The sequence below is a fragment of the Neofelis nebulosa genome, chromosome 9 (assembly GCF_028018385.1).
Source record: "Neofelis nebulosa isolate mNeoNeb1 chromosome 9, mNeoNeb1.pri, whole genome shotgun sequence".
Classification (NCBI taxonomy): Eukaryota; Metazoa; Chordata; class Mammalia; order Carnivora; family Felidae; genus Neofelis; species Neofelis nebulosa.
The window spans coordinates 135,338,821-135,365,766 of record NC_080790.1 but is presented as its reverse complement, the minus strand read 5'-3'; the positions used below and the strand labels follow the sequence as shown (position 1 = coordinate 135,365,766).

Below are 26,946 nucleotides of genomic sequence, written 5' to 3'. Positions count from 1 at the left end.
TCACTGATGGAGATTCAGGACTCCTCTGTCAGGCACACATTAATTTGGACTGAACTAGGAATACGGAATCTCCATGGTCTTCCCCAGCTAGCTTCTCTCTCCTGGGCTGCACCTGCACATCTATAAAACTATGTGCTGACCTAGATCAGGGGGTCAGTAAGCTAACTGAACAGCCTCAGGTACGTGTAGTTTCCATTAGCTACCCTAACATGCGAAAATATCCATATTTTTAATAAGTATCATAATTTTTTTTTTCATTTATCAAGTTTTGAGAGACAGAGTGAGACAGCAAAAGTTGGGGAGGGGCAGAGAGAGAGGGAGACACAGAATCCGAAGCAGGCTCCGGGCTCCGAACTGTCGGCACAGAACCCGACGCGGGGCTCGAACTCACGGACTGCGAGATCGTGACCTGAGCCGAAGTCGGACGCTTAACCAACTGAGCCACCCAGGCGCCCCTAATAAGTATTATAAACATTCATATCAACTAATTTGGGAATCTCTGCTTAGCTCGTCTGAAGCTTATTCAAATTACCCTGAAAATATAGATCAATTCTCTGTTTTTCTTAATCCAATTAGACATATATAACTGCTAGTTTGGTAGAAGAAAAAGTCAGTATGTGTAATCCATGAGATGGAATGAATAAAAAGACTTTTCTGGTGGTAAGAAAATCAAATGATTCTAGAATCCACCATTCCCTGACATATGCACGCACACACACCCCCCCCTTAATTCAATCACGTTCTCTCTTTTTTTTAATGTCTGTTTATTCATTTATTTATTTAGAGGGAGATTGCGAGGGGTGGGGGTGGGGCGCAGAGAGGGAGGGAGAAAGAATCCCAAGCAGGTTCCGCGCTGTCAGCACAGAGCCCGACGTGGGGCTCAAACCAAGGAACCGCGAGATCATGATCGGAGCCGAAATCGAGACTTGGACTCCCAGCCGACTGAGCCCCCCGGGCGCCCCCCCAGCACTTTCTTTTACACCCGTAACTGAAGTTGGACTTTGTAATAAATTAGGAGGATAAAGTTTGGCTCCGTCTTTTGCGCAAACAGCTCCTGGAAAGACAGCAGCTCTGAAAACGGTATCGGCAGCTCATTCCGCATTTCCCCCAAGCCCGTCATCCCATCGGGGTCCCAGCGACGCAGCCACACACGCCACCCTCTGCCGCCACGTCGCCGTGTTCTGCCTGCTCTCGAGGAGGCGAGAAGAGCAAGAACAGCACAGGAACTGCTGTGGCCCCAGTCTCACATTTATCCCCCCCCCCCCCAGTTTAAAAAAAAAGAAAGGAGGGGGGCGCCTGGGGGGCTCAGTCAGTTGAGCGTCCGACTTCAGCTCAGGTCACGATCTTGCGGTCCGTGAGTTCGAGCCCCGCATCGGGATCTGTGCTGATGGCTCAGAGCCTGGAGCCCGCTTCAGATTCTGTGTCTCCCTCTCTCTCTGCCCCTCCCCAACTTTTGCTGTCTCTCTCTGTCTCAAAAATAAATAAACGTTAAAAAAAAATTTTTTTTTTTAAAGAAAGGAGGGGGGAAGGTGTCACATTCGAGAATATCCTTTTTCTTCAGAATAGTTTTATTAGTTTACATAGGGTCTGTCAACACTCAGCTTTTTCTCTCCTCCTCTGACACATAAATCCATTCATTCAGAGTCTTCTTCCCCCCATATCTCATAGATGGTGATGTTATTGTGAGGGTCCGCAGGCGCCTCCAGGTTCTGAAGCTTGGGGTTACCGCCAGCTGCCATGGCGACTTTCAGGTTGCGCACCTTGGACACAAATTTCACAAGGTCCACCTCGAGCTGGGTTAAGGTGTTGAACGCATAGTCTTTGCTGGGGGAAGTATTTTGAGTCTTTTTCAGCGGAGAGCGAAATGAGCAGCCTCGAAGCCCAGAAGGATTCTGCTCCTGTCAAGAAAGAGATGCAGGGTGAATGATACCGTTGACTTTGCTGGCTTCCACTCGGTTCCAAGAGAGTCGGGCTGGCCTCAGTAAGGATGGTTCCAGCATGGCACTCGAGGCCAGGGATTGGCCAACTGGGGCCCAATCCGTACCTCCCGTTGTTTTTGCTTTGTTTCTAAATATGTGAAATTTATTGTCAAACTCGTTTCCATACAACACCCAGTGCTCATCCCAACAGGTGCCCTCCTCGATGCCCCTCACCCCCCCCCCCTCCCTCCCACCCCCCATCAGCCCTCAGTTTGTTCTCAGTTTTTAAGAGTCTCTTATGCTGTGGCTCTCTCCCACTCTAACCTCTCTCTCTCCCTTTTTTTCCTCCCGTTGTTTTTGTAAATAAAACTTTATTGGGACACAGCCTTGCCAATTTAGTTACACATTACACAAGGCTGCTTTCAGGCCAACGCGGCAGAGTTGAGGAGTTACGACGGGGACCGTACAGGCTCCGGAGCTGAAAACATCGACCAGCTGGCCCATTCCAGAAAAGGGTTGCCAACCGCTGCTCTACCGGTCTGGACGCAGTGCCACGAAGTGTCGGGGCTGTCTAACAGAGAACGTGCCGTGTTTCTGTCCTTCTCCCCGACTGAGAGCTAGCTGTTCAGCCACTGTAGGAAGGACCTGTTACTTCTTCACACCTTTACCCCTTCACGACCGGCCTTGTCCTTTACTGGGGACGATGACGCCACCTGCCCCCAGTTCAGCAACTTGTAAGAAGTCAGACGCTAGGGAAATCAAGAATCAGGGAACGAACCTGGCGGTGAAGGTGTCTCTGAGAGTAACTTTGACCCGAAACACGCCAAGTTCCCGACTCTATCCTTCCTTTGAAAAGACTCACTTGACCGGATGAGTATCAGGCCAAGCTTTCATTCGCCCCATGAGCAGGAGGCCGTCCTCAATCGGTAGCCCATCCCCCCGGGGGTCTGGGGACTGCCATCCTAAGGACACGTCAGGACATGGATGTGCCCACGTCTCGCAGGACCGTGAGGTGGGCGCCCCGCCTCCGGCTCGGTTCCGCCTCACGACCCGGAGCGGAACCTACTAGAAGGCGTGCCTCTCCGGGGCGGACGCGTCTTGAGACCGAATCGGTGCGATGGAAACCCTTCCCACCCTTTTACCTTAGTCTTCTCGCGATCCCCTCGAAACTTTAGTATCACATACAGCACGACGACAAAAAAAAGCCAGAGCCATTTTCTCCCAAGCCAGCCTTGGGCGTGCTCTGGAAGATTCTGCCTGATCCGGAAGTGCCCTCCGCAAGGCACCTTGCCCTGGGGTTCCTTGGCTTTCTCTCTCAGAGACGTGAACATGAAGGCACAGCCGCAGGAGAGGCACAGAGGCAAGAACAAGACCCATGTCAGCGTCCGCATGGTGAGCAGAGGCGGGGGAGGGAATAGCTCATGGTGGGTCTGTGTGCCTGCACCTGGAGACTGGGTGCCCAGGGCTGGGCCGTTGGTGATGTCACAGAGGCGGGGGGCCGCCCTGGCCATTGTGACGGCTCCAGGCTAGGCGATGAGGAGGCTCGCAGCGGTTGCCCGGGAGTGAGGCCTGAAGGAGGCGGAGAACTTTCCGAGGGGCGGTCAAGAGCGAGAAGACGGGCAGCCGGGGGACGCCAGCTCCCTGCCAGAACATTCCTTCCGAGCCCGGGGCTCCACCGGGAGAGGCCCTCACCTGTTTCTGTCTCTTGCCTCTCAGATCCAGACGCGGTGGTGAGCAGGGCAGACCCAGCACGTGCCCCTGTGGCACCGAGAGGCGACCGGGGAAGGTATTGAACCAGAGGCCACGAACTGGGGGCCGCTGATGTGTTTCGTTTGGCCTCCGCGGCGTTTCTAGCAGTAAGTATTTGCCACTATTTAAATGTTGGGAGGGGCTCCGCTTTTAGAGCCGAGATTTCTGGCTCCCTTTGAAAATAGGGATGATCTGGGAACACGGGGCCGCTCGAGGCTGGAGCCAGATGGTGGCCACACTCAGTCCCCGCACCCCTTGTCTCTGCCGCCCGCCTGCACTCGTGGATCGTTGCTGAGTGCACACCGCTTGGGTTAACCAAGAATATAAAGTACTTCATTCCAAAGGTGATAAGAACAGAGTACTTTCCGAGAACAGAACGAGGGGCCCGTGCTGGGTTAGGTTATGCGGGAAGGCTCTCCCGAAAAAGGAGGGGGTGGCCGGGTAAATGGGAGAGGGGACTGAGGACGCTGAGGTGACAAGGACCCAGCCCGTGTGACAATGGAAGCCGTCAGGTTTTAAAATGACACGAACCCCCAAAATCTCGTGCAACGCAACACGAGGCTGGCACCTGTTCCCCCGCGTCGTCGGACTCACGGACTCATTGCCTGGGAATGAAATGTTCTGAATGTCATCAAGGGATCCCCTGGGAACCGTCCCGGTGCCTCAAGCTGGGTTGAGCTCTGGGCAGTGACCGAGAAGTCTCGTCGGGGGAACCACGGGGGGAAGACGGTGCCTACCTGTGCACAGCCCGCTGGAGAGGCAGGGGCCTTCCTGCAGGAGGCGGTCTGCGCTGGGCGGGCAGAGGTGCAAATCCAAAGGGCTGATTAGAAGGTGGGCAGTGAAGGGAATCCACTCCTCACGAGGGGCTCCTTCGGGGAGCGGCTGGCCGGTGTCTGGCTGTGTGTTAGAGGGTGTGCCCCGTGGCCCTCAGGGGCTCATCCTGGGAAGACGCTCCGTCCTGTTCTCTCCTGAGCAGCCTCATGTGGCTCTCGTGGGAGAGTCACCCCCGTTGCTCAGTTACGGCGGCCGAGTATCTGGGGTGGCCCCGTGTCTGCGTGCACCCCGTGTTCTATGTCACCCGCCCCCCCCAAAAAATCTTATGGTGTGATGTAGTGAGGGGCAGAGAGACTTGATTTACACAGACGACACCGAACAACGGGAGTGCTCAGCAAGTTTTGTCCCAGGCGGTTTCTGATTTGAAAACGTTTATGGACATTTGATGACAGGAATCACACTGTTGGGGTTTGTATCCTGGTCAGAATCTAAAGCACTTTTCAGTAAAAGACAAGTAGAAAAGCAGGCAAGGTATAGGCATCTTTTGTTTTAAATGTTTACTTGTTTTGAGAGACAAGGTGTGAGCAGGGGAGGGGCAGAGAGAGAGGGCGACACGGAATCCGAAGCGGGCTCCAGGCTCCGAGCTGTCGGCACAGAGCCCGACGCGGGGCTCGAACCCACGAACCGCGAGATCGTGACCGGAGCCGAAGTCGGACGTTCAACAGACGGAGCCCCCCAGGTGTCCCCAGAAGATCTTTGAGCCAAAATGCTCTTTGGGTCAAAGGGCAAGAATAGGTTCATGGCGTTAAGTGGGCGTTGTCTCAGTTCATCCTGGGGAGGCTCTAACTTTAGTTCTTGGCAATAAGAGTTAAGCAGCCTGGAGACTTCCCCTCCCATGGCCCTCCTGGCTACAAAAGTGGCCGGGGCCGGGGGCGGGAACCCTTGCTCGGCTCCCACTGACTTGACCCCTCTGAGCCGACTTAAGCGCTTGGCAAGTACTGGTGGGAGACAAAGGACCTGACAGATGAGCTGTGCCCATGCGTGCGGTGCTGTGGGAAGGCACGCTGGTCACCGGCCCCTCTCTCGGGTCACTGAGCCCCGAAGATAGACCGTCAGGTGCTCAGCCCTTCGGGTGAGCGCTCAGGACCACGGTAGCCCCGAGCCAGCCGGGAGCCTGCTCTCCTTCTCCAGCAGATCAGGCATCCCGCCCAGGGGGACAAGGTTACACTGTCCTCGCCTTAACCAGGTGCAGGTGCGGCTCCTCGGGCCTCTGAGGACTCGATGCCTTGCTAGACACTCAAGGAATCTCCAAAGCAAGCTCTTCTCTGGGGGCTGCGGGGCTCTCTAGGCGGGGCAGCCTCAGGGGACCGAGACTGCAGAGTATAGCAGAGGCCAGAGGCAGGTGGGGGGAGGCTGGGGCACCCCGGGGAGGGGGGTGGGGGGGAGGGCGGGGGGAGTGACCTGCAGAGCTGGGATGTGACCTTGATCGAGGGGAAGCAGGGCGGGCTGAGACGTTCAAGTTCTGATGCTGGGGACACTGTGACCGGGTCACCGGGAAAAACCGGACAAAGTAATCGCTGCAAAATAAAATTAAGGCTAAAATCAGGGGAATCGAAGTTGGCAGAAACAATGGCTGTTAACATAAAATGCCTCGTGATGACTGAAGCTGTAATTAGTGACACCTGACTACAAGAAGACCAATGAATCAAGTTTTCTTCGTGAGATGAGAAAACTCCTTGTGATAAAAGAAATCTTAACCAACTAAGAAAGGTGCTGATTGTTAACAATAACAAAAGGAAAAAGGAGACGGGCAATAACTAAGAAATGGATTAACTGGGCTCTGTGGAACAGGGGCAACGGGTAGAAGACGGGTAATGCAGGTCTGTTCTGGAGAAGTCCACAACAAAACCCGATGTTGATGGAATTCTGATGAAAATCCTTCTCTATTCACAGTATGGATGCCTCCTCGGGGGCTAAACTTCCCACCAGGTAGAGGCAGAGAACTTGGGGACAGGACCCTCCGTCCCGGGGCCTCCCCCAGCGCGGTTTCCTTCCTTTTAATGGAAGCCGGGCCCTGGACCAGCCGTTAACCAACCAGCCGATCACGTCCATGCTACAACTGGGTCCAGAAGGCCAGAAGGCCGTGTTGAGACCTGGATACTCACGGCTCCTCATCTGCTGTCTCACGGGAACTTTCAATGACTGATGTCAACACAGAGCACAGGTAAAGGTAAAACGCACCGATTTTACATAGAATTCCCTTCATCTTCTGGGAGAAAAAGGAATTCGTAGGACATGGGATTGCTCTGATCACCATCAATGGAAAGGCTGCAATTCCCTTACCAGAACATTACGGAAGACAGAAGACAGAAAACACAGACAGATGGAGGAAAGGCAGATGTGTTTCATTCTGTGGCAAAACATCAGGTGTCCTCTCTTCTGTCTTGAAACCGATAAAGGAAGCTGCCCTGAACCTCGAGGGCCAAGGCCCCGCTCCCCTCTGCCGGCACGGACCAGCTCCCTCAACCACACCTGCGGCACAGTGCGTTTAAAACTCGCTCTTTCGGGGCGCCTGGGTGGCGCAGTCGGTTAAGCGTCCGACTTCAGCCAGGTCACGATCTCGCGGTCCGTGAGTTCGAGCCCCGCGTCGGGCTCTGGGCTGATGGCTCGGAGCCTGGAGCCTGTTTCCGATTCTGTGTCTCCCTCTCTCTCTGCCCCTCCCCCGTTCATGCTCTGTCTCTCTCTGTCCCAAAAATAAATAAAAAACGTTGAAAAAAAAAAAAAATTTAAAACTCGCTCTTTCTTTGTAAAGGTCAGTTTCTCTTGGCCTGTTTAACTGTTGGCAGCAAAAGCATGAGAATTTTGGTCAAAATGAGCCACTCACACACCCATGAGGAATCGGGAGTCTTTAATGATTTTCAGCGTAGAAAGTGCAGCCCATGCATCTTTCTGGGCGGTGAGGGGACAGGCGCATCTATAGGGGGAAGCGGGCGCGGGGCCTGCGGGAGGGGGCGGGCAGGTGCCGGCACGGCCACCAGGGGAACCCGCGCCCCTCGCTAGCAAGGGCGACCACGCCGGCTCCGAGGTCTGGGAGGGCGACTTCACCACCGCACACATGCCAATGGCCAGCAGAGCACAAGGGACAGCGCCGCCCCCGCGGAGACCCAGTAGGGCCTGCGGGGCGCCTGGTGCAGTACGGGCTTCAGAAGCAGTAGGACGTGTGGGTGACCCAGTGGGCCGACTCCTCCTTGGAGCGCTTGGCGGAGCTGTGGGAAGTGAAGAGGGACTTGTAAGCTTCAGATTCTTCACTGTTGGCGATGGACCTCTTTGTGGCTCCGCACAGAGGCTTCCCGACTTTTCCGGAAGAGCTCCCGTTTGCTGCTGGAAGAACGAGAAGCCAGATTCGTTAGGGTCGGGACCACAGGTCACCCCCAGCACCACACTCTTACAGGAAACACGTCTGTCTGTCTCGGGAATCTGCCACCACCTCCCCCGGATACGGTGGAAGCCGTCGTCCCGATGCCCGCTCCTTAAAGCTGCTGGATTCACATCTACCACGTGAAACCACACCAGTAACCGTCTGCTGCCTTCTCAGCTCTGGCCCCCGCCCCGTGAACGATGTAAACCAGATCGTCCTCCCAAGGGGGTGCTCTCTGCCTCCTTCAACAGGGGGCAGGAACGGAAGTCCCAGGAGGCGGGGCCACCTACGGCAGGCCAGGTGGCCGCTACGTGTAAGGCGGGGACTGGATCCGCTAACCACCGTGGACGCTACTTACAGCACAAGACTACACATTCTTTTACCTGATAATCAATCTGTGTTTCTTTTTTTTTTTTTTTACATTTTGTATTTATTTTTGAGAGACGGAGTGAGACAAAGTGAGAGTGGGGGAGGGGCAGAGAGAGAGGGAGACACAGGATCGGAAGGGGGCTCCAGGCTCTGAGCCGTCAGCACAGAGCCCGACGCGGGGCTCGAACCCACCGTGAGATCGTGACCTGAGCCAAAGTCGGATGCTCAACTGACTGAGCCACCCAGGCACCCCAATCTGTGTTTCTTTTTTTGTGAAATACATATCTTCTCTTAAAGGCAATGAGGAGAAATGCACTGAATTCTGCACTGTGTGTTAAGTAGCCCTTTGACACTTGGTCAAGAGGCAGGAGAAGGGCTGGCTCTGAATGCCACGCGGGATGCACATAACACCCGAGCCTTAAAGGGATCAGGAACATTTCCGCCCAACGCCCTGAGCGCCGGGCCACGACCCGACCCAGTGTCCGCAGCAGGGTCCTGCTCTCTGTGCGGGCTCAGGAGCTTGATTCCAAAGGCACACCCGGCAAGAAGACAACTGGCTCGCGTGCCCAGCCTCCCTCGGGCCGACCCTGGGGTAGAGGGGCTGTTTCTTCACCTCTAAGAGGGCTCAACGAGCTACTCAGAAACGTGACTTCGGACGACCCTGAGCTTTCCAACTCACTCCAAGAAAGACCGTGACATAACCAGCTGGTTGACCAGCTTTCTGAACAGCTCCCTGTTGTCTCCACAGGACCCACCTGCACTTTTGGGAGCTGAGCTGGCTTTCTTCTCTCTAGAATCGAGGCTGGTTTCTTCGGGCTTCCCTGTCTTAATTTTTGATGGGCCTGGGGATTCTGTTAAAAAAGAACAGTCAGGCAAACAAAAACAAAAGCATATACTTTTTAAAGGAACAGCGCCACAGCCTTATTTTTGCTCAAATGAGGACCTTTTTAAGCGTCTTACCTTCACTGACATCTGGTTTCGAGACAGCCTCTACCGCCTTGGGTTTCTTTGCTTTCTGTAAAAAGAAAGAGCAGACTGGAGCTGTGCTTGCGCTAGTGTGGCTGTGCCCCGGGACAGGCCGCTGCAGTGTGTGGAGGGCGGGTGCACGTTCTGGAGGAGACTCGAGACCACGGTAACGGTGTGTGTTTCCAGCCAGGCACCTCTGCGTCACTCGGGAATACACCTGGAGACGCCTGCCTAGCTCTGCATTTATATTCCAGAAATCACATTCTCAAAAGTCTCAGATGCCAGATTTCAGGGCTAACACCGTCAAGGGTGGCTACAAATAATACCAAAGTACAGATGGGAACATCAAGTCCCACCAGCAGAAACATGGACCGAATCGAACCCATTGCAGTAACTTCTTCAAAGTTGTCAAACCGCTTTCATATTTGTTTATTTAACTATAAAGACTTGAGGCTGGGGGCACCTGGCCGGCTCAGACGAAGACTGAGACTCTCGGTCTTGGGGTCTTGGGGTCATGGGTTCGAGCCCATGTTGGGTGTAGAGATTACTAAAGTAAATAAACTTAAAAAAAAAAACGGCTTGAGGCTATACTAAAAGGCATGTTAGCCAAATCTCAACTCTGGATTACCCGTTAGATTTTTAGGCACCAAAATTCCATCACTCATAATAATTATACTGGGCAGCAAAAATTTTCCAAATGAAACTCACCATTCTAAAATCACACAGCCGTGTTAGAACTGAGTCACAGGAAGCACAAACAGAACTGTGTTTATTCAGAGAATTTAACACGCCATTTTCCAGAGCATCCAAAAGGTGGCACTAGAGACACACAACCCAACTACTTCAGAAGGCTCCCCTCAGTAGAAAGCGTGGACTGGCCTCGGGCACTGGCCTTGAACTTGTAATATATACGTGCAGAGGGACTTGTAATGCTGTACAAAATGTAAAAACTTCCTGTTCATTTCACATGCTCAAAGCATGCATTCAAATCCGTGAAGGTAACACCTGGTCTTTAGGAAAAGACTGACAACTGCCGATTTTGAAGCCTTTCGTTCACAGCTGAGGCTTTATATAAAAAGCAAGAGAAGTCAGGACGTGCTCTATCTTGTTTTCAGCTGTGAGCATATTTGGGAAACATTCTGGTATCCTGGTAGCAGTATCTCAGAGGCATTCCCAGAACCTGCGGTGAGTATTTTGCGGAGAGGGGTGTGCTGACTCCACTGGGCTTTGAACACTTTGGCAGGAAGCCTGGGACAGGAGACGACTCACTGAAGTGACATGGTTAACGACCATACAAACACCAGAGCTTCCTCTGAAACACATTTTCTTCCCTCTTGTGCTTTTTAAAAACTGAGCTGGGTCAATGATAGCAACGAAGAAAACGAGCAGCTCCTTTCTGGAAATCGTCTAAAATATCTCGAGCCTTCTGTGTTCTCTTTTTGTTCTCGTGATGACGAAATCCTAGTTAATTCAGAAAGCCAGTGCAGAATGCGTGCACTTACATGCCAGAGTTCCTTTCCCTTTTATGATTAAAACAACAACAACTCCGAAAAATCTCTAACTATTACGTCACTGGTAAATGCACGCCACACAGAGGGTTTCCCCCATGATTTTATGCACTCGGGCTACTGCAACAAATTCTCTAATACTTCAAGCATTCCTTTGACTTAGTTCTAAATTTTTTTTTTTTTTAACGTTTATTTATTTTTGAGACAGACAGAGCATGAACGGGGGAGGGGCAGAGAGAGAGGGAGACACAGAATCGGAAGCAGGCTCCAGGCTCCGAGCCGTCAGCCCAGAGCCCGACGCGGGGCTCGAACTCACGGACCGCGAGATCGTGACCTGGCTGAAGTTGGACACTTAACCAACTGAGCCACCCAGGCACCCCTCCTTTGACTCAGTTCTAATCACAAAATTTCTCCCACATTTACCCTGAACCTCACTTAGTTTTTTATTATTTTTAACTTTTTAAATAAAATTTTTTTTTGTTTCTTTTTTTTTGTAATCTCTCCACCCAGCGTGGGGCTTGAACTCATGACCCCAAGATCAAGAGTCGCACGCACGACCAACTGGGCCAGCCAAGTGTCCCCAACATTTTTTTTAAAGAATGAAAAATTTGCTATTCGTGAAAAGCCACAGGGATCATCCGCAAACACTTTAAGAAAGGAGGCAGAATGGATGGCACATCGAAAGACTTCTTAGCCTATAAACTGTTTTCAGCCCGGTCGTTATGGCAGCTCATTAAGCAATGAATCCACTGCTTGTGGAATGTGATTTTAAGCCCAGGGTCACAAAACAGAGCCTTCACGTGGCACATCCACCCAGAGCTTCGGTCGCCGCGGTTGGGCACACGACCGGCCTCCGTCCCCGCGAGCGGTGGTACCACACTCCCAGCCAGTCCCCCGGCACAGGGCGCAGGGAGGCCAGGGGGGCTCTAGTTGTGGGCAGGCTGCTTAGTTCCCTGCCACCCGGAAGTGCCTCGGCGGAGGGTGGGGATCGCAGGCTTCCGGGGTCGGGCCCCCCACCCACACCTCTGGGGGACTCCCGGGACCTCTGCAAACCTGAGCAGCACGGACTCCCCAGAGGTGCTGGGGTGACGGTAACTTTCCGCTTCTATTTTACAAACTTTGCACACACAGCACGGACTCTTACCATCAGTGACGGCGCAGCGACCCTGGCGGCTGCCCCTCCCTCGGGCATCACCTTGTTGGCCCTCTCCCCTCCTGACGACACCTGTCCTATGCAGGAGCTACCGCCACCCCCAGGTCACCGATGAAGAAGCTGAGTGCAGGAGAGCAGAACCGCCCTGCCCGTACCGCGAGCCCCGACGGGAGTCCTTCCAGAGCCCCGGCCCCCGTAGGTTGCGAAAGCCACCTCGATCGCGGCACGCCCACCAGCAGCTGCCAGCAAGGCCGCTCGGTGGTTTGCAACTGGCCCCGAAGCCGAGGCGGCCGAAGCCTCCGGAAGGTGAGGGGCAGACGCGAGGGCCGCATTACCTTCCCCAGCTTCGCCTTCTGCCGTCTCTCCTCCATCCTTCCCTTCAGCGTCTCCACATCCTCCTTGGTGCCATTGAGCACGATGACGTCGTCTTCCTGGAAGGCAGCCCCGCACTGGAGAGGGCAGGAAACAGGACATTCTGTCACCACGCGGAGGGCAGCTACCCCTGAGACCCTCGCCCGTGCCCAACCACCGCTCTGCAAACCCCCGGGAAATTCCTGGAGTGTTCTGCCTGTATCTCAGCTTAGCCAGCTTTTGAGTCAAGCTCTGCTTTGCCAAGTTCTGCGTGTGGAGCTAGCGTGGCAGGCCCGGGAGGGCCGGCTCGGAAAGGGCCTGCCTGCAGCTCAGCCTCCCTCTAGTCTCTGGCGTCTGCGAATCTGGATTTCGGGAGGGTTCCCAGCATTTTCTGTGTCGGGCCGCTTGCCACACAGGTCTCCCCGCCGGACCTCTACGTCCTAGAGGGACCGGACCTCCAGGTGTGCAGGAGGAGGGCCCCGTACACAGCCCCTAGCACGTGGGGGGCGTTCGGGAAAAGCCTGTGTAAGGAATCATCAGCCACATTTATGCGGCACCTGCTGGCTTGTCTCACGATGACTGACTTCACGAGAGCCTGTGATGTGCCGCTCGCCGCTGAGCCCGGCCTGGACGGGAAGCGGCCCGCAGAGCTCCCCTTCCAGGCGGAGCCGAGGGCTGTGAACTCGACCTTGCGTCAGAATCTCCAGGCCTCGTGGGACCCCGGGCCGGTGTCCGACTCGGGGTCTAGGGTGGGGCCCAGGAACCTGCATTTCTCATGTCTTCTCAGGCGATGCGGACGCTGCCTGTGGGGAACCCTGCTTTGGGCAGCCTGCTCTGGAGTCCGGGAACAGGGCCAGTGAGGGGAGTGGGCTCCGTCCCAGCAGGAAGCGGGGGGGGCGGAAGGGGGGAGACCTGTCTGGGGGCACAGGCTGCTGCCCATTGTTATTGCCACAGGGGGTCTGCCTGGGGAGCCCGCCCTGCTCAGGGAAGGATCCTGGCCAGCGTCTGTTTGGTGGCGTCTTCCTCTTCGTGTGGGTCCCAGGCAGAGAGAGACACTGGTGGCTTCTCTGGGCCTCGGTTACCTCCTCCGCTAAATGGGAAGTAAAACGAGCTCCCGGCGCGGTCCGGGCTGGGGCGAGACTTCAGGGTGACCACGCAGGGGATTCAGCACAGGGCTGGGCACCCACCGGTCAACCAGCGTTGGCCGCCGCGGCCAGTGCGCGTCTTCCCGTGGGAGAGCTGCCCGCACCAGCACAGGCCCTTCTCCGGGACACATGTCTGTGTCTCCAACGAGCCTCCCCGGGAGAAACCTCGCACGCACGTGTGTGGCCGCATCTGCTCTGCTGGGGAAGGTGCCCTTTCGCGGAGGGGAGAGCACAGGCTCCTCCCGACTCTGCCTGAGTCTCTGTCCCTTACCGCCTGGCGACACAGCCTTACCGGACCGCCGTACGCGTGAGCCGTGAGCACGACTCTGCGCAGACCTCAGGGGCTCCTGGAAAGTCTACCCTGCCCGGAACGGGAACCGTGACGGCCCCACGGCACCCAGAATCTCCTACAGAACACATTCTCAGCACGGGACAAGACATGAAGCCCTCTTCCTGAACGCTGCCGAGCCTTTCCCAGCTCCTCCCGACACACGGGAGCCGGCCAGCCCGTGCTGAGCCCTCAGCTGCTGCCCCAGCTCGGTCTTTACTGTGCTGCTCGCCTCCAAAACCACACAGGACCACAGCAGCTCCTTCCCTAGGGGCATCTGGGAGGTGCCACGACTGAAGAGACCCTCCTTTGGCCCACAAGGCGTGCCGTCGAGGCCACAGGGAAGCCACACGAACGGAACAAGGGGGTGCCGCCAGAGCACCGGGCTGGGACGGCCTCGAAGAACAGGAGCTTGCTTTTCGCCGTCAGTGCAGGGAGGCCTCCAGGCTCTGCAGGATGACCCCCGGGAAGCCCCAACACCGTGGGGGATTTGGGGAGAGGATTCTCTTGGGGGGGGGGTCCCCTTCTTGGGTAGGAAATAAAAAGGGATCCTCAGGACCAGAATCAGGCGGCGGATAGGGCTCAGCGGTGTTGGGGCCACAGCGTCAAGAACCCTCCCGAGCGTGCACACAGGAGGCAAAAGGAGTCCCCATCTGTCCCGCTAGCCTTCCCCCTCCTCCTTCCCCCCTCCAGGCTTGGTGCACCTGCTTTCCATCGTTCCTCGGCAACCCCCTTCCTGGCGTGTCGGCAGTCAACCGTCTCTTTCCTCTACGTGTGACTGGTTGGTTGTCTAGATAGGACTGTGGACCCTGTGCTACATACAGTTGTGGTGGGTTGTACCCCGAGTTGTATCTTTAAAGTTGAATTAGCCACTAACAATAAAAAGTCGGGAGCCTTTCATACTAAAAATCTTGCTTTCTCTCCCAAATTCAAAAGATCCATTAATACCAAACCCATGCTCTCAAGGCCTCAACTGCTGGGACCTGAGCAGGGCTGTCCCCTAGAGCCTGGGCACGGGACCCTCCCACTGGCTACAGGTCCTGTCACTTGCTCTTGGGGCATGCCTGACCTTGGCAGGCTTCTGCCTGGCCCCAGAAACTTGGGCGAATGGTCTACCCCTTGGGGACAAGTGAAACCAGGGCAGGAAGACTTCCATCCACAGTGGATGTAGCTGTGGCCGTGGCTGTTCTCTGTGGACTGAAGGGTCGAGGGAGGGTCACTTTTGAAAGGGAGGGGAGTTGCAAAGACATAGGTGGCTCAAAAGGACTGACCCTCTCTGCTTATAAAGTAACACATAGTGTAAGTAAAAAAACAACCATATTTTCCTTCAAATGCATTTTTCTATGTGTACAGTTACTACACAGCTGACATCATGCATTTTATTTTTTTTAAGTTTATTTCGAAAGAGAGAGAGAGAGTGCGCATGCGCAGAAGAGGGGTGGGGGGGGGAGGGGGGAGAGAATCCCAAGTAGGCCCCGCCCTGTCAGTGCAGAGCCCGATGTGGGGCTCGAACTCATGCACCATGGGATCATGACCCGAGCTGAAATCAAGAGTCAGACGCTTAACTGACTGAGCCACCCAGGCACCCCAATCATGTATTTATCTTAAATTTGCTTCCTTTTATCACTTATAACTTAGATGTCCAAAAAATGGGGAAAATAGATAAATCATAATGCATTCTTAGAAAGGAGAAGCAGACAATTGTTTAGAGTTTCTGACAACGTAGAAAGTGGTTTATGCTGCAAGAAAAAGACTACAAATTGTGTAACCATATGACCTCCGGATATTACCTTTTTTCTAAAGCACTGGGGGGAAAAAGCCAGTAGGGAAGTGCCGCGGAACAGAGGTAGAATGACGGGTAATGCGCTGCTCTATCTGTGTATTCAGAAGACGAACAAACGGAAGCCGTCCCTCAGTCACTGTCCTTCCAAACGGCATTTGCACTGAGCGACCGATGGCATGCGTCTCTGGCCCAGAAACCCCACTTGTGGGACTCGCTTTGTCTCCATCACACAAGCCTCTTTCCCGCAGCAGTACTCTGGGGAGTGTAATAAGTGAACATGTGCCTGTGTGTGTGTACTGACTTTTAAAACAGTGCTTCCCTCTGTCACGTCTGACCGAGTAAATCGAGCTCAAGTGTCTGGACACGGGCCAGGGGAGAAGTAGCTACCGTGTACGATTCCCATCTCGGCGTCCCTGTTTTTTTTTTAACGTCTATTTTTCATAGAGTGCAAGCTGGGGAGGGGCAGGGGCGGGGGGAGAGGATCTGAAGCGGGTTCTGTGCTGCCAGCAGAGACGTGGACGCGGGGCTCGAACTCACGAACTTCGAGACCATGACCCGGGTGGAAGCCAGACGCTTAACTGAGCCACCCGGGTGCCTTGGCTTCACTCTTCTTGATAGATCTGCCTGTCTGTGGTAAGCCTGAAGAGACAGCAGCGAAAGAGAGAAGCTCTGAAACCAGAGAAGGGAAAGGGCTTAAGGGCACCGGCATCCAGCAGCGGAGAACGGAAGCGGCACCGACGGCGGAGCGGTGGTACGGCCCCCCCGGAGGAGCTGGAGGACAGGGACGGGGCACAGGCTCGCTTGCGTCCCTGAACTCAGGCCCTCTGGAGAGCGGGGCTGAAACACCTGGATTGTTCCCAACGCTATTCAGGAAGCACCCAAGATTTTTAAGTGACTTTCATTGATCCCTTTAATGAAAAAGGATCAGATAACCAACTTTGGCCTCCTAGTTTTCAAAGCATTTATGGAATCTGACCCACGACTGCCAGGATTCCACCCGGCTTTCAGAACACCAGCATCTCTGCGGCCCTTCATCCAGACCAGGTGTTTATGGCCGTTGTCTCCTGTTTTGTGAGGCAGCGATCCAGTCCTGAAGAAACACTCAGAGAAGCAAGCGTGACTCTTTTTCAACCTACCAGTCAGAATCAACAAGAACAAAATCCTCCAGGGACGGAGGGGTAACGAAACCTGCCAAGCAACTCTGTTCATATGATTTAAGCGGGAGCCGAGGGAAGAGAAGCAACTGACGGAAGAGAAAATCCAGGCTGGGCACGGACACCGCCAGCGTTTCAGCCCGTGGAACATGAGAACGGCTTTTGGTAAACGCTTCGTTAACTACACACAGATCACAAATGGCAGACGCTGAGCAGGTACAATTGCTAAAATGCTTTTCCTTGCTTCCTCTGTGGTTTTTTAAAACAGAAATATTGGAGTATCAGTAACATTTTTAGGGGCACCTGGCTGGCTCGGTCAGAGCATGCGACTCTTGATCTCAGAGTCATGAGTTCAAGCCCCACGTTGGGTGTGGAACTTACTTAAAAAAAAAAGGAGTACTGGGGCGCCTGGGGGGCTCAGTCGGTTAAGCGTCCGACTTCGGCTCAGGTCACGATCTCACGGTTTATGGGTGTGAGCCCTGCATCAGGCTCTGTGCTGACAGCTCAGAGCCTGGAGCCGCTTCTGATTCTATGTCTCCCTCTCTTTCTGCCCCTCCCCTCCTTGCGCTCCGTCTCTGTCTCTCGAAAATAAATGAATGTTAAAAAGTATCAGTAATAGTTTTATTTTTATTTTTTGAGAGAGTGTGCACACAAGCGAGCGGGGGAGAGGGGCAGAGGGGAGGGAGAGGGAGAGAGAGAGAGAGAGAGAGAGAGAGCGAGACCGACCCAAGCAGGCTCTACGCTCACAGTGAGGAGCCAGACACAGGGCTCGACGTCACAACTGTGAGATCATGACCTGAGCCAAAATCAAGAGTTGGACGCTCAACTGACTGAGGCCCCCAGGCGCCCCCAGTCATATTTGTAAATGCAGACGTAGCAGGCATCTTTTTCTCTCAAACAGTCCTTACTCTTCGTTTCAGCCGAAGACAGCAAAAGTGGAGTCTTTTCAAGGATGCGATTAGAGTTTTAAATTTAAAATGCCACCATCTGTTCTTTCCTCACACGGGAGACAATAACTAAGTCGGCCTCAAGGCCACGTCCAAACGCTCAGGCCTCATTCTGAGCCCAAACATACTAATGTTATTTCTGTTGTGGTTTTGAGTCAGGTGCCCTGAAATGGACTTTTCCTCTTTGTATCAAAGCGGCTGGAAAATGCACGCATGTTGTGACTAGGACATCTATGTTACTGGCCAGTCGGACAGTGTTCCAATTCAAAGTTAGTCTGCTCTTGTAAGTTGAAATAGTTTAAGAAAACCTAATGGTCTAACTTGGGTGTTGGGCATCATTCTGAGCCCAGAGACAACAAAAATAACAGATACCAAATTTTTACTGCTGTGGCTAGAGTGACATTTTAAAGACACACTTGCAGTAAATGGAGAGCGCTGGCAGGCACGGTCTTGGGGGTCAACACTAAGCGCCCCAGTCCTGCTCAAGCCGAGTACCTCCCCCAGCCAGGCTCAGTGGGGGCTCCACCTATCTGCTCCCGACCCCCGTCCCGGTGTTCCTAGGGGACCGCATCGTGAGTCCAGCAAACGGAGACTAAATCATTTAATCTGGGTAAGCTAATGTAAGTGCTCTAAAACAGTAATATTCTAGAACATACAGCAAAATATTTTGAGTTCATCTTTAGACATGCCCATTCATTATCTGTTTACCCACAGAAATTATCTCTGTAAAACAAAAACAAAACTAAAAGAGTTTGTTTATACAGGATGTCAACTCCCCTGAAAAGTCTTTCCTATTATTTTTTTAATGTGTATTTATTTCTGAGAGAGAGAGAGAGAGAGAGAGAGAGAGAGAGAGAGAGACGAGTGAGCAGGGGAGGGGCAGAGAGAGAGGGAGACAGAATCCAAAGCAGGCTCCAGGCTCTGAGCGGTCAGCAACAGAGCCCGATGTGGGGCTCAAACTCACAAACTGTGAGATCATGACCTGAGCTGAAGTCGACGCTCAACCGACCGAGCCACCCAGGAGCCCCCCCGACCCCCGGAAAAGTCTTTATAATAAATTAGATCCGTCCTAACAAATTCAAAATGACTGCCCTTAAAGAAAGCGTTAGTGGTAACGCACGATACCGAACCCGTGCTGCTGACTTGTGTTTCCGGCTGTTAAGGCTCGCTGTGGGGTGGGGAAGGGGGGACCGTGGATGGATGAAGAAAAGAAGAAAAAAATGTACACACCTGGTCTAATAATTAGGGCAGTAATGTGTTCTGAAATAATTTCTCGGACGTATTCTATGCTTGGACAAAAACATAAAAAGCCACACAATTCCATTCTGAGAACTAGAAGCAAATCATCTGTCACTGTGTGGGGTCTAGCATTCTATAAGGGAAAACAATCTAAACACCATCCTTAACCACAACTTTGGTCACGACTTCTACCGGGAGAGACTCCCCACTACCCCTCGGACGTCGTGTGTCTTCAGTGAGCTCAAAGCGTGACCTTCACCAGCACCGCGCCTGGTGTGGAGGCTACCTGGCTCTGCTTTGCACTGAGCGCGTTGGGCCTCTGGCGACGAGGGCTGAAGGATTTCAGGGAACGTGAGGCCCAGGGAAGAGAACGTGAGTGACCGACAGAACGCTCCCTCGCACGCACAAATTAGTACGTTTAGCAACCATCTGTGACTTCAGTAACACGTGAACAAACAGGATACCGGAGCGCTAAAAATGGGTCCGGTCCGGACAGAGAACCTGCCTGTCTGCTGCATGACACCCAAGGATAGCTACCCCTCTTTCCTAAAGCCTCTGAAATAAATAAACATCTTAAATATGACTTTGCGTGGAGGAAACTAACGGTTCGGAAATCAGTAAGACTGCGCTTTTTAATGAGCTGCGTGTTCCCCACCACTTGCGCGTCTTGGAAATGAGTTCGGTGGGAGAAAAGTCACGTGTTAACAATTCCATTTTCATTATGGCAACAAAAGCGGACTTCACATTAGAGACAGAACCGTCACAAGTCACCAAGAATCAAGGCCGGGACACGTCCGCCACGCTGACAACGGGCCCACCCCCGGCTACAGAGGAAACGCCGGCACGCCCCAAGAGGTGACAGAGGTGACGGGGATCTCCGGGGTCCCCGCTGGATGCTGGTTAGAGCCACGGCAGGAGCCACGGCAGTGGGGGCTCCAGGGCCTTCATCTGGGAGGCTGGTCTGACTGCCTTTAAGAGCTTGTGGCGAAGCAGTGACAACGGAGCTCATCTGCTGGGGACCCTGGTCCCCGCTGCACGTGGCACCTAGGGCACAGCGGTTTCTCAATCCCAGAGGGAACGCGAGCGGGAAGGCGGACCTACCCGGGCACCCGTGAGCACGGCACTAACACCGGGAGGTAGGAAGGCGGCGGACGAACACAGCCCAGCTCGCGTCCCTGTCTCTGCAGAGGGGACATAAACCGCTTAGCCCAGGTATCGCCCGAAGGACAAGGGATTCCACGCGGGACCTGTCTTCATTCAATTATCATAAACGACTGAAAAAATCTAATTCCCTGTGGCAGAGCCATGGTTTACACGGGGTGTAATCTGTCAGTGGAGTGAGGCCAACAACATTTCTATGATGAAACCAGAATGTTTTACTTTAACCACAAGCCTAGAAACAAAACCAAAGATGACAAGCCAGAAAACCTCCAAAACCTCCTCTCCATACTAAATGTAATAAACTATGGCACGTGGTTTCCCTTTAACCAAAAAAAAATTTTATTTTATTTTATTTATTTATTTATTTTTTAATTTTTTTAATGTTTATTTATTTTTGAGACAGAGAGAGACAGAGCATGAACGGGGGAGGGGCAGAGAGAGAGGGAGACACAGAATCTGAAGCAGGCTCCAGGCTCTGAGCCATCAGCCCAGAGCCCGACGCGGGGCTCAAACTCACGGACCGCGAGATCGTGACCTGAGTTGAAGTCGGGCGCTTAACCGACTGAGCCACCCAGGCGCCCCTATTTTATTTTTTTTAGAGACAGAGTGCAAGTGGGGGAGGGGGACAGAAGGAAAGAGAGGGAGAGAAAGAGAGACAGAGAATCTCAAGCAGGCTCTATGCTCAGTGAGGAGCCCGACATGGGGCCAATCCCATGATCCCCTTGGGCTCATGACCTGAGCTGCAATCAACAGTCAGATGCTGACCCAGGCACCCCTAACCAAAATTATTAAAAGCAGGCAAAAGCTTTGATTTCATTTCAAGAAGGTATTTCCTCCCTAGTGAATTTCTCCTTTTATGATACAGGTTTTGTTTAGAGACCAGATATGAAATGTGTCAATTACAGTGAATACAGTACTATATAATTTATAATACTGTATTATATAATTTATAAAAATGTCTTCAAAATTACATCATAAGGTTTCACGTTTGGGGCAATCAACAAACATTTACCAAACTGGCACAAAAAAACTTGGCATATTTGGGCAGTGGCTGCTTTTTATTTTTGAAGCAGGATGGGTGAAAAAGAAAACCACAGGGAAAATAAGTACATTCTTTAAATTCACAGTCCACAATCAGCATTTACAATTTTAGCTCAAAGTTTAAGAGAAGGATAGCTCAAAATGCTGCCTAGTCACTGCTTTATCCCAATGGCATGTGAAATAATGATGTGGAAGGGAAGGGACTAGTGTCCAATCTGAGACAAAACACTGCTCAAAAGCAAATGGGCTTTTTAAAAAACAGAAAAAACAGCAATAGGCAGAGATATGACTTTTTATGGAAATCAGGAGCCAGGATTTATAAGCAAGAAAAAAATAGTTACTGATAATGTCGACATCTTACATGATCAGTCTTCTCCCTAAATTCGAAAGGATGCTCCCTGCATGCACTAATAATTAATTAATAAAAAAATAATTAATCAAAACGCCTTGGGTCACCTTTGTTCCTATTAAACCTATTCGTGCATTTCTACAGGACCCCAGAAAGGCAACTAAATTATTACCAAATAATTTTATCAGGTAAAGACATCTTGTTTTTAATCAAGGAAGCCTTCTCTAAAAAATTCATAAACTCGTTTCAACAAATCAAATTCTGTGATGAACAAATTCTCTTGATATATTGCTTCCTTTACTGGAAAGAGTTATAAAATGATACAGGATAACAGCATAAAATGAAGTCTGCATAACGTAGAACAGGACACTATTCACGTCCAAAATAAGTATTTGAGATTTTTTTTAACCTGCCAACGTTAAGGGCAGTAACACATGAAAACATGCTCAACATCCTGAGACATCAGGGAAATGCAAAGTGAAACCGCAGTGAATCAGCACCATATACCTATCAGAATGGTTAAAATGAATAAATCTGACCACGCCAAGCACGGGCGAGGATACAGAGCTGCTGGAGCTCTCCCACTGCTGCGGGCAAGTGAAACAGCACAACCACTCTGGACAGCAGTCGGCAGTTCCACTCTTAGGTATTTGCCCCCAGGGAAGCAAAAACGCAGGTCCTGTTAACATCACCCCGAAAGCCTGCTCATTTAACATTCCAGAAGTTTCTACTAAGGGCTATTTTTGTAAAACTGCCATCGCTCCTAATTTAGAATTGTGTTTAAAAGGAAGAGAACATCCTTCCACTAATCACCCTACTGTGCCAAAAGAAAGCCTTAATCAAGCAACCTCATAATTATGAGGTTGGTGAAGCAGTCATCAGGATTTTCTGTGAAGTCAGTAAATGTGAAGAGATCCACAGTAGCGTTATGTATGGTAAACAGCTACTCACCGAGTGCCGTGTGTGGCCCGAGTCCCTCCAGGATGGCTGTACTCAGTTCTGACACCACGTTACGTACGGGTGAATACGCGCTGGCCAATAAACCAAAGAACCACGGCAGATCTTTTTACTTTTGTAAACCACGTTTTGCGGCTACCTTTTCAGTTTTCCCAAAGGCTGATATATTTCAATAATCTGAACGCACTGCTGTTAATTCTGCGTCAGCAAGTCACCTAACCAGCAACCATTACATTTTGGTACTAAGGACTATCCCTTTTGGAAGAGTTATTGAAACACAGAAACAAAACGTCCGTACAAAGACTCGCGCACGAAAGCTTACGGCACCTCGTCATATCCCAACAGTGGGAGCAATTCCGTGTCCTTCCACAGATGAACAGATAAACGGACTGTCGCCTGCCCACGGGACAGACAGCGTACTGCACAGCAATAAGGAGGAAAGAATGGTCACAAATCTAATGAGCTGCATGAAATCTCAAAATCATTACCCAAAGTGAAAAGAGGCAAAAAGTACAGTCTACAACTCTGTTTATATGGTTCCAGACCACGCAGCTGATGTACAGAGACAGAGAGGGCACAGAGACTGCCCAGAGACAGGGTGCAAGGCGGGTGGAGTGAAAGGGGCACAAGAAATCTCTGGGGGGGGCGGGGGGGGGGACATGTGTCCTGGCGATAGCGGTGATGGTTTCGCGGGCACGTACGTCTACAAAGCTGAGCACACTTGGTGCTTTAAATACGTGTACTTCGGCAAAGCGGCAGGCTGGGGGAGAGTTATGCCACCCTGAATCTGTCTGTTGTTCTCCTAGGAAGCCTAGAGGGAAAGAAATTCAAGCGGTGGTGATAAGAAGGCACCTGGAGCTGAAGACATGAGCCAGCTGCGGGCCACGAAGCCCGGACTCCTCGTGTGCACAGCCGTGTGCGTGTGCATTTTCCTTTATTTAAGGGATCCACCTCCGGAGGAACCCGAGGAGTCCACCTATCCCGCAGCGGTGGAATGTGGCTTTTATCCAGATGAACTGTGTTCAGCTTTATCTGAAGGGAAAGAGGCCGCCCCTCAAATTGCAACTTTTTGTAAAAACCCTCACGGTTCTCAAATACTTGCTCACTTGCGCACACCAGGAAACTGCTCCAGGATTTCCCAGGAGGTGCATTTCATAACCAGACCCTTGTCTGCAGAAGAGGGCAATTTCTCTTTGGCATATATCGTAACTACTCACAAGGACCTGGCTATGTTTGTGCAGCTGCTCAGGTCTATTTATGTGCCTCAAAACCTTTACTGTATTCATGTTGACAAAAAGGCCCCAAAGAAGTATAAGAGTGCTGTGCAAACCCTGGTGAGCTGTTTTGAAAATATTTTTATTTCATCAAAGAGAGGAAGAGTGGCCCACACTGGCTTTACAAGACTGCAGGCAGATCTTACTTGCATGAGAGATCTGGTCCGTTCCAAATTTCAGTGGAACTATGTCCTTAACCTTTGTGGACACGACTTTCCAATCAAAACCAACAAAGAAATCATACGCTACATCAGGAGCAAATGGACTGATAAAAACATCACTCCTGGAGTAATCCAACCACCAAACGTTACATCCGAGACAAGTGGAAGTCGTCTTGAATTCACCCCTGAAGGAAGTATCTACGGATCTCCAAACAGGAGATTCAAAGATGAACCACCCCATAACTTAACAATTTATTTTGGAAGCGCTTACTACGTACTAACGAGGAAGTTTGTAGAATTTGTACTGACGGACATCCGCGCAAAAGACCTGCTCCAGTGGTCCAGAGACGTCCAGAGCCCAGAACAGCATTACTGGGTGACTCTGAACCGACTGAAAGGTAAGAACATCCAGCGATACAGCGTCTGTTCAGATCAGAGGCAACAACAGATGCTTATTCGTAAGTGGAAATTGTATTTCACGATTTACCACGGCTTGGCGAAGAGCTCTACGTTTTGCAAGACCTCTTCCACTTTGGGGAGTACGGGAGGGTCTTTAGGAGTCTCAGGTTTGCTGAGAGAGGGCCACGCGCCCAACCGGCCCGGCTGCTTTTGTTCCCTCTCCAGAAAGAAGTATGACCAATATCTGAGCACAAATCTTCAGAAACTTCATTTCTTCATTCACTTATTAAATACCGCTGGGTACCTACGAGGGCCAGACATTGTGCTAGGGGCCCTTTTAAGAATGGAAAACATCAGGGGTGCCTGGGTGGCTCAGTAGGTTGAGCATCCGACTTCAGGTCATGATCTCATGCATGGTTCGTGAGTTCGAGTCCCACGTCGGACCCTCTGCTGTCAGCACAGAGCCCGCTTCGGATCCTCTGTCCCCCTCTCTCTGCCCCTCCCCAACCTGTGCTCTCTCAAAAATAAACATTAAAAAAAAGAATGGAAAACATTACAAGTAGTAATTTTGGGGGTGGCAAACATGATACCTCAGGTAGGTTTTCTGAGACAGGGAAGTCTGATGGCCTCCCTTAAGTGGACTTACTTTCTCTTTGTATAAAGTTGATGTGGCTTCAAGTCTGAATGGTTATAATCGGTCCAGATGACCGTGCAAACACTGAATCCAGCAGAAATCGATTAGGATCTTAGTTTAATCTGTCCTATCCACTGAAAATCCTATTTTCACATCCCCTCAGAGGGCTGTTATGGAGAAACCCAACATCATCATGCCAAGGGCGCACTAGATGCACTCAGGAAGTTACTAGGGTGGAGACAGGGATGAAAACGAAAGCCGGAACACAAGACCTTGGCCACGGCCGCCGCCTGCCCCCAAGGCGTAGCACTCGAAGCAGGGCTGGACTTCCCTCCACCTTTCTCCCACGACCACATCTGGGGTGGGGGGAGCACGGCCAGGAAGAGCTGGCACCCTAGGGCCGAGCAGCTGCCTGCCCGCTGTAATGCTCGTTCTGTTTCCCCCTTAGATGCCCCGGGAGCCACACCTGATGCTGTCTGGGAAGGAGACATTCGAGCCATTAAATGGAGGAACGAGGAGGGAAGTGTTCACGATGGATGTAAAGGTAAGACTCGAACCAAAGCAAAAGCAAAAGCCTTCCAATTTTATGAAAACTATACAACTGCTGCCTGGATAACATCGGGAGACGATCGTTAGCAGAAGTAGTGAAGGGATTCGTGAGTTTCCAATTACATGGGGCAATTTTTTTTTAAACTTCTTATTTATAATATCTAGAGAGAAAAGCTCACAAATCGTTAAGTACTTGGGTTGATAAATTTTCACAAAGTGAACACACAACTCGGCTGCAACTTTAAAAGTTTTAAGATACAAATACACAAGCTGGCGGGTTTCTTCCACCTGCCCCTAGAACTCAAACTTAAACATTTATTTTAAAAAAGCTGTGTCTCCCTGGACCTCTACCAGAGCAGACCAGTGAGAAATGCAGGCGATCGATCGATCGTTCCAGAGCTCAGAGGTTGGCAGCAAACTCTTGCTGAAGGGAAGGTCTTTCTGCTTTGCCCTCAGGAGACTCTCCCTGGGAGCTGTGAATTCTTTTGCCCCTTTGTCTGGTGTCCCGGTGGTTTTAGTTACCAGGACAATACAGAACAGACTTGGGGTGGGGGACGTCAGTGTCCCTCTTTGGTGAAAAGGCTGGAAAAGCAGCAGCTGACTGCAGACTCAGGCCCAGCCACTGGGAGAAAATGCCTAGGGAGTGGGAGACCCAGAACCGGCCTCTGGTCCTGCCATTCACGCCTACTCTCCCCACCGCTCTCCCCACCCACCCGCCGCCCAGGGTGAGATGGCTGAGAGGAGCAGAGGTGACGGGAGAACAGTCACAGCACCATGCGGACAAGTCCGGTAGGGAGAGGTGTGCACGCTCTGGGAGCCCAAGAGGAAAGAAAAACAAGGTGTCTGATCTTTATGGGGCCGCAAACTGTGTTGGACAGAGAAGGCAGGAAGAGCGGGGCAGACGTGTGTACAGGTGGCTGGGGCACAGCATCCTCTCTCCCAGGCACGTGGCCTGGCCTTTCTGTCTACACGCAGCTTCCCAACCACCAAAGAAAATAGCACAGACACAACCACTGATTTTAATAGCGCGTCTAGGCGTGGCCCCTCGGGCTTGAGTCACAGTAGATCAGAAATACAAAATCAACCAGGTTCACCCAGTTTCCCAGCTGTTTAAAGGACTGATCTCAAAGAAACAGGTTGTAGACAAATTAGAAAATGTAAAACCCAATACCAGAGAATAACTCAAAGACCAGCAACTCCCGGGGCCACGTACACAGCCACTCTCCTGACAGGTACCAGGTCGGAAGGGCTGGAATAATTTTCTACTGTTTTCAATAAATATTTTAGCCACGATTCAATTAGGGGGCTCTTCACACAATAAGAAGGTGACAGTTACACAGGCTAAGAAGCAACGCTGGCCTTTCTTTAGAAAGCAGGGCTCACTGCCATTACACACTGGGGTTGACAAGACCGGTGAATAAATGCTCAGGAAAGGCCGGGGTCGGGGCTCAGATGCTTCCTGAAAACATGATTCACTCACAGAGTAAGAAGTCATGAAGGGTGGCTGCTATCAATAATACAGTTATGATTTAGAATTCTTATAACGACAACCTGAATATTTCAATATTCTGTAATCTTAACAAAAATCATTGTTGCCCCAAAGCGAACACTTCAGCAA

At 51.8% G+C, this 26,946-nt stretch overlaps 3 protein-coding genes across 12 annotated transcripts in view; 1 reads left to right on the top strand and 2 right to left on the bottom strand.

Moving 5' to 3' along the window:
- Window positions 1-1,549: 1,549 nt before the first annotated feature.
- Window positions 1,550-3,389, bottom strand: LOC131485981 (protein FAM209-like). The gene is made up of 2 exons (XM_058686041.1): window positions 3,062-3,389; window positions 1,550-1,898 (listed from the first exon to the last, which is right to left on the bottom strand). Exons 1-2 carry the CDS (start codon window positions 3,308-3,310, stop codon window positions 1,635-1,637), a joined length of 513 nt encoding a protein of 170 aa, XP_058542024.1. The 5' UTR covers window positions 3,311-3,389; the 3' UTR covers window positions 1,550-1,634.
- Window positions 3,390-3,429: 40 nt separating this feature from the next.
- Window positions 3,430-26,946, top strand: part of LOC131485979 (beta-1,3-galactosyl-O-glycosyl-glycoprotein beta-1,6-N-acetylglucosaminyltransferase 7-like) — a 46,111-nt gene continuing 22,594 nt past the window's right edge. For 5 of the 9 annotated variants that reach the window (XM_058686037.1, XM_058686036.1, XM_058686034.1 and 2 more), the window contains exons 1-3: window positions 3,432-3,775; window positions 23,118-24,144; window positions 25,228-25,323. In XM_058686037.1, coding sequence (XP_058542020.1) covers window positions 23,178-24,144; window positions 25,228-25,323 — 1,063 coding nt within the window. In that variant the 5' untranslated portion in view covers window positions 3,432-3,775; window positions 23,118-23,177. Of the gene's footprint in view, window positions 3,776-15,956; window positions 16,834-23,117; window positions 24,624-25,227; window positions 25,324-26,946 lie in introns of those variants that run through there. The other 4 variants (XM_058686032.1, XM_058686030.1, XM_058686029.1 and 1 more) reach the window with 4 other exon arrangements.
- Window positions 7,334-26,946, bottom strand: part of RTF2 (replication termination factor 2) — a 42,418-nt gene continuing 22,805 nt past the window's right edge. Inside the window, exons 6-9 of one of the 2 annotated variants that reach the window (XM_058686038.1) lie at window positions 12,192-12,305; window positions 9,190-9,244; window positions 8,985-9,080; window positions 7,334-7,823 (exon numbers count right to left, since the gene is read on the bottom strand). In XM_058686038.1, the coding sequence (XP_058542021.1) occupies window positions 7,645-7,823; window positions 8,985-9,080; window positions 9,190-9,244; window positions 12,192-12,305 (444 nt within the window). In that variant the 3' untranslated portion in view covers window positions 7,334-7,644. The remainder of the gene's footprint in view (window positions 7,824-8,984; window positions 9,081-9,189; window positions 9,245-12,191; window positions 12,306-26,946) is intronic. The other variant, XM_058686040.1, reaches the window with a different exon arrangement.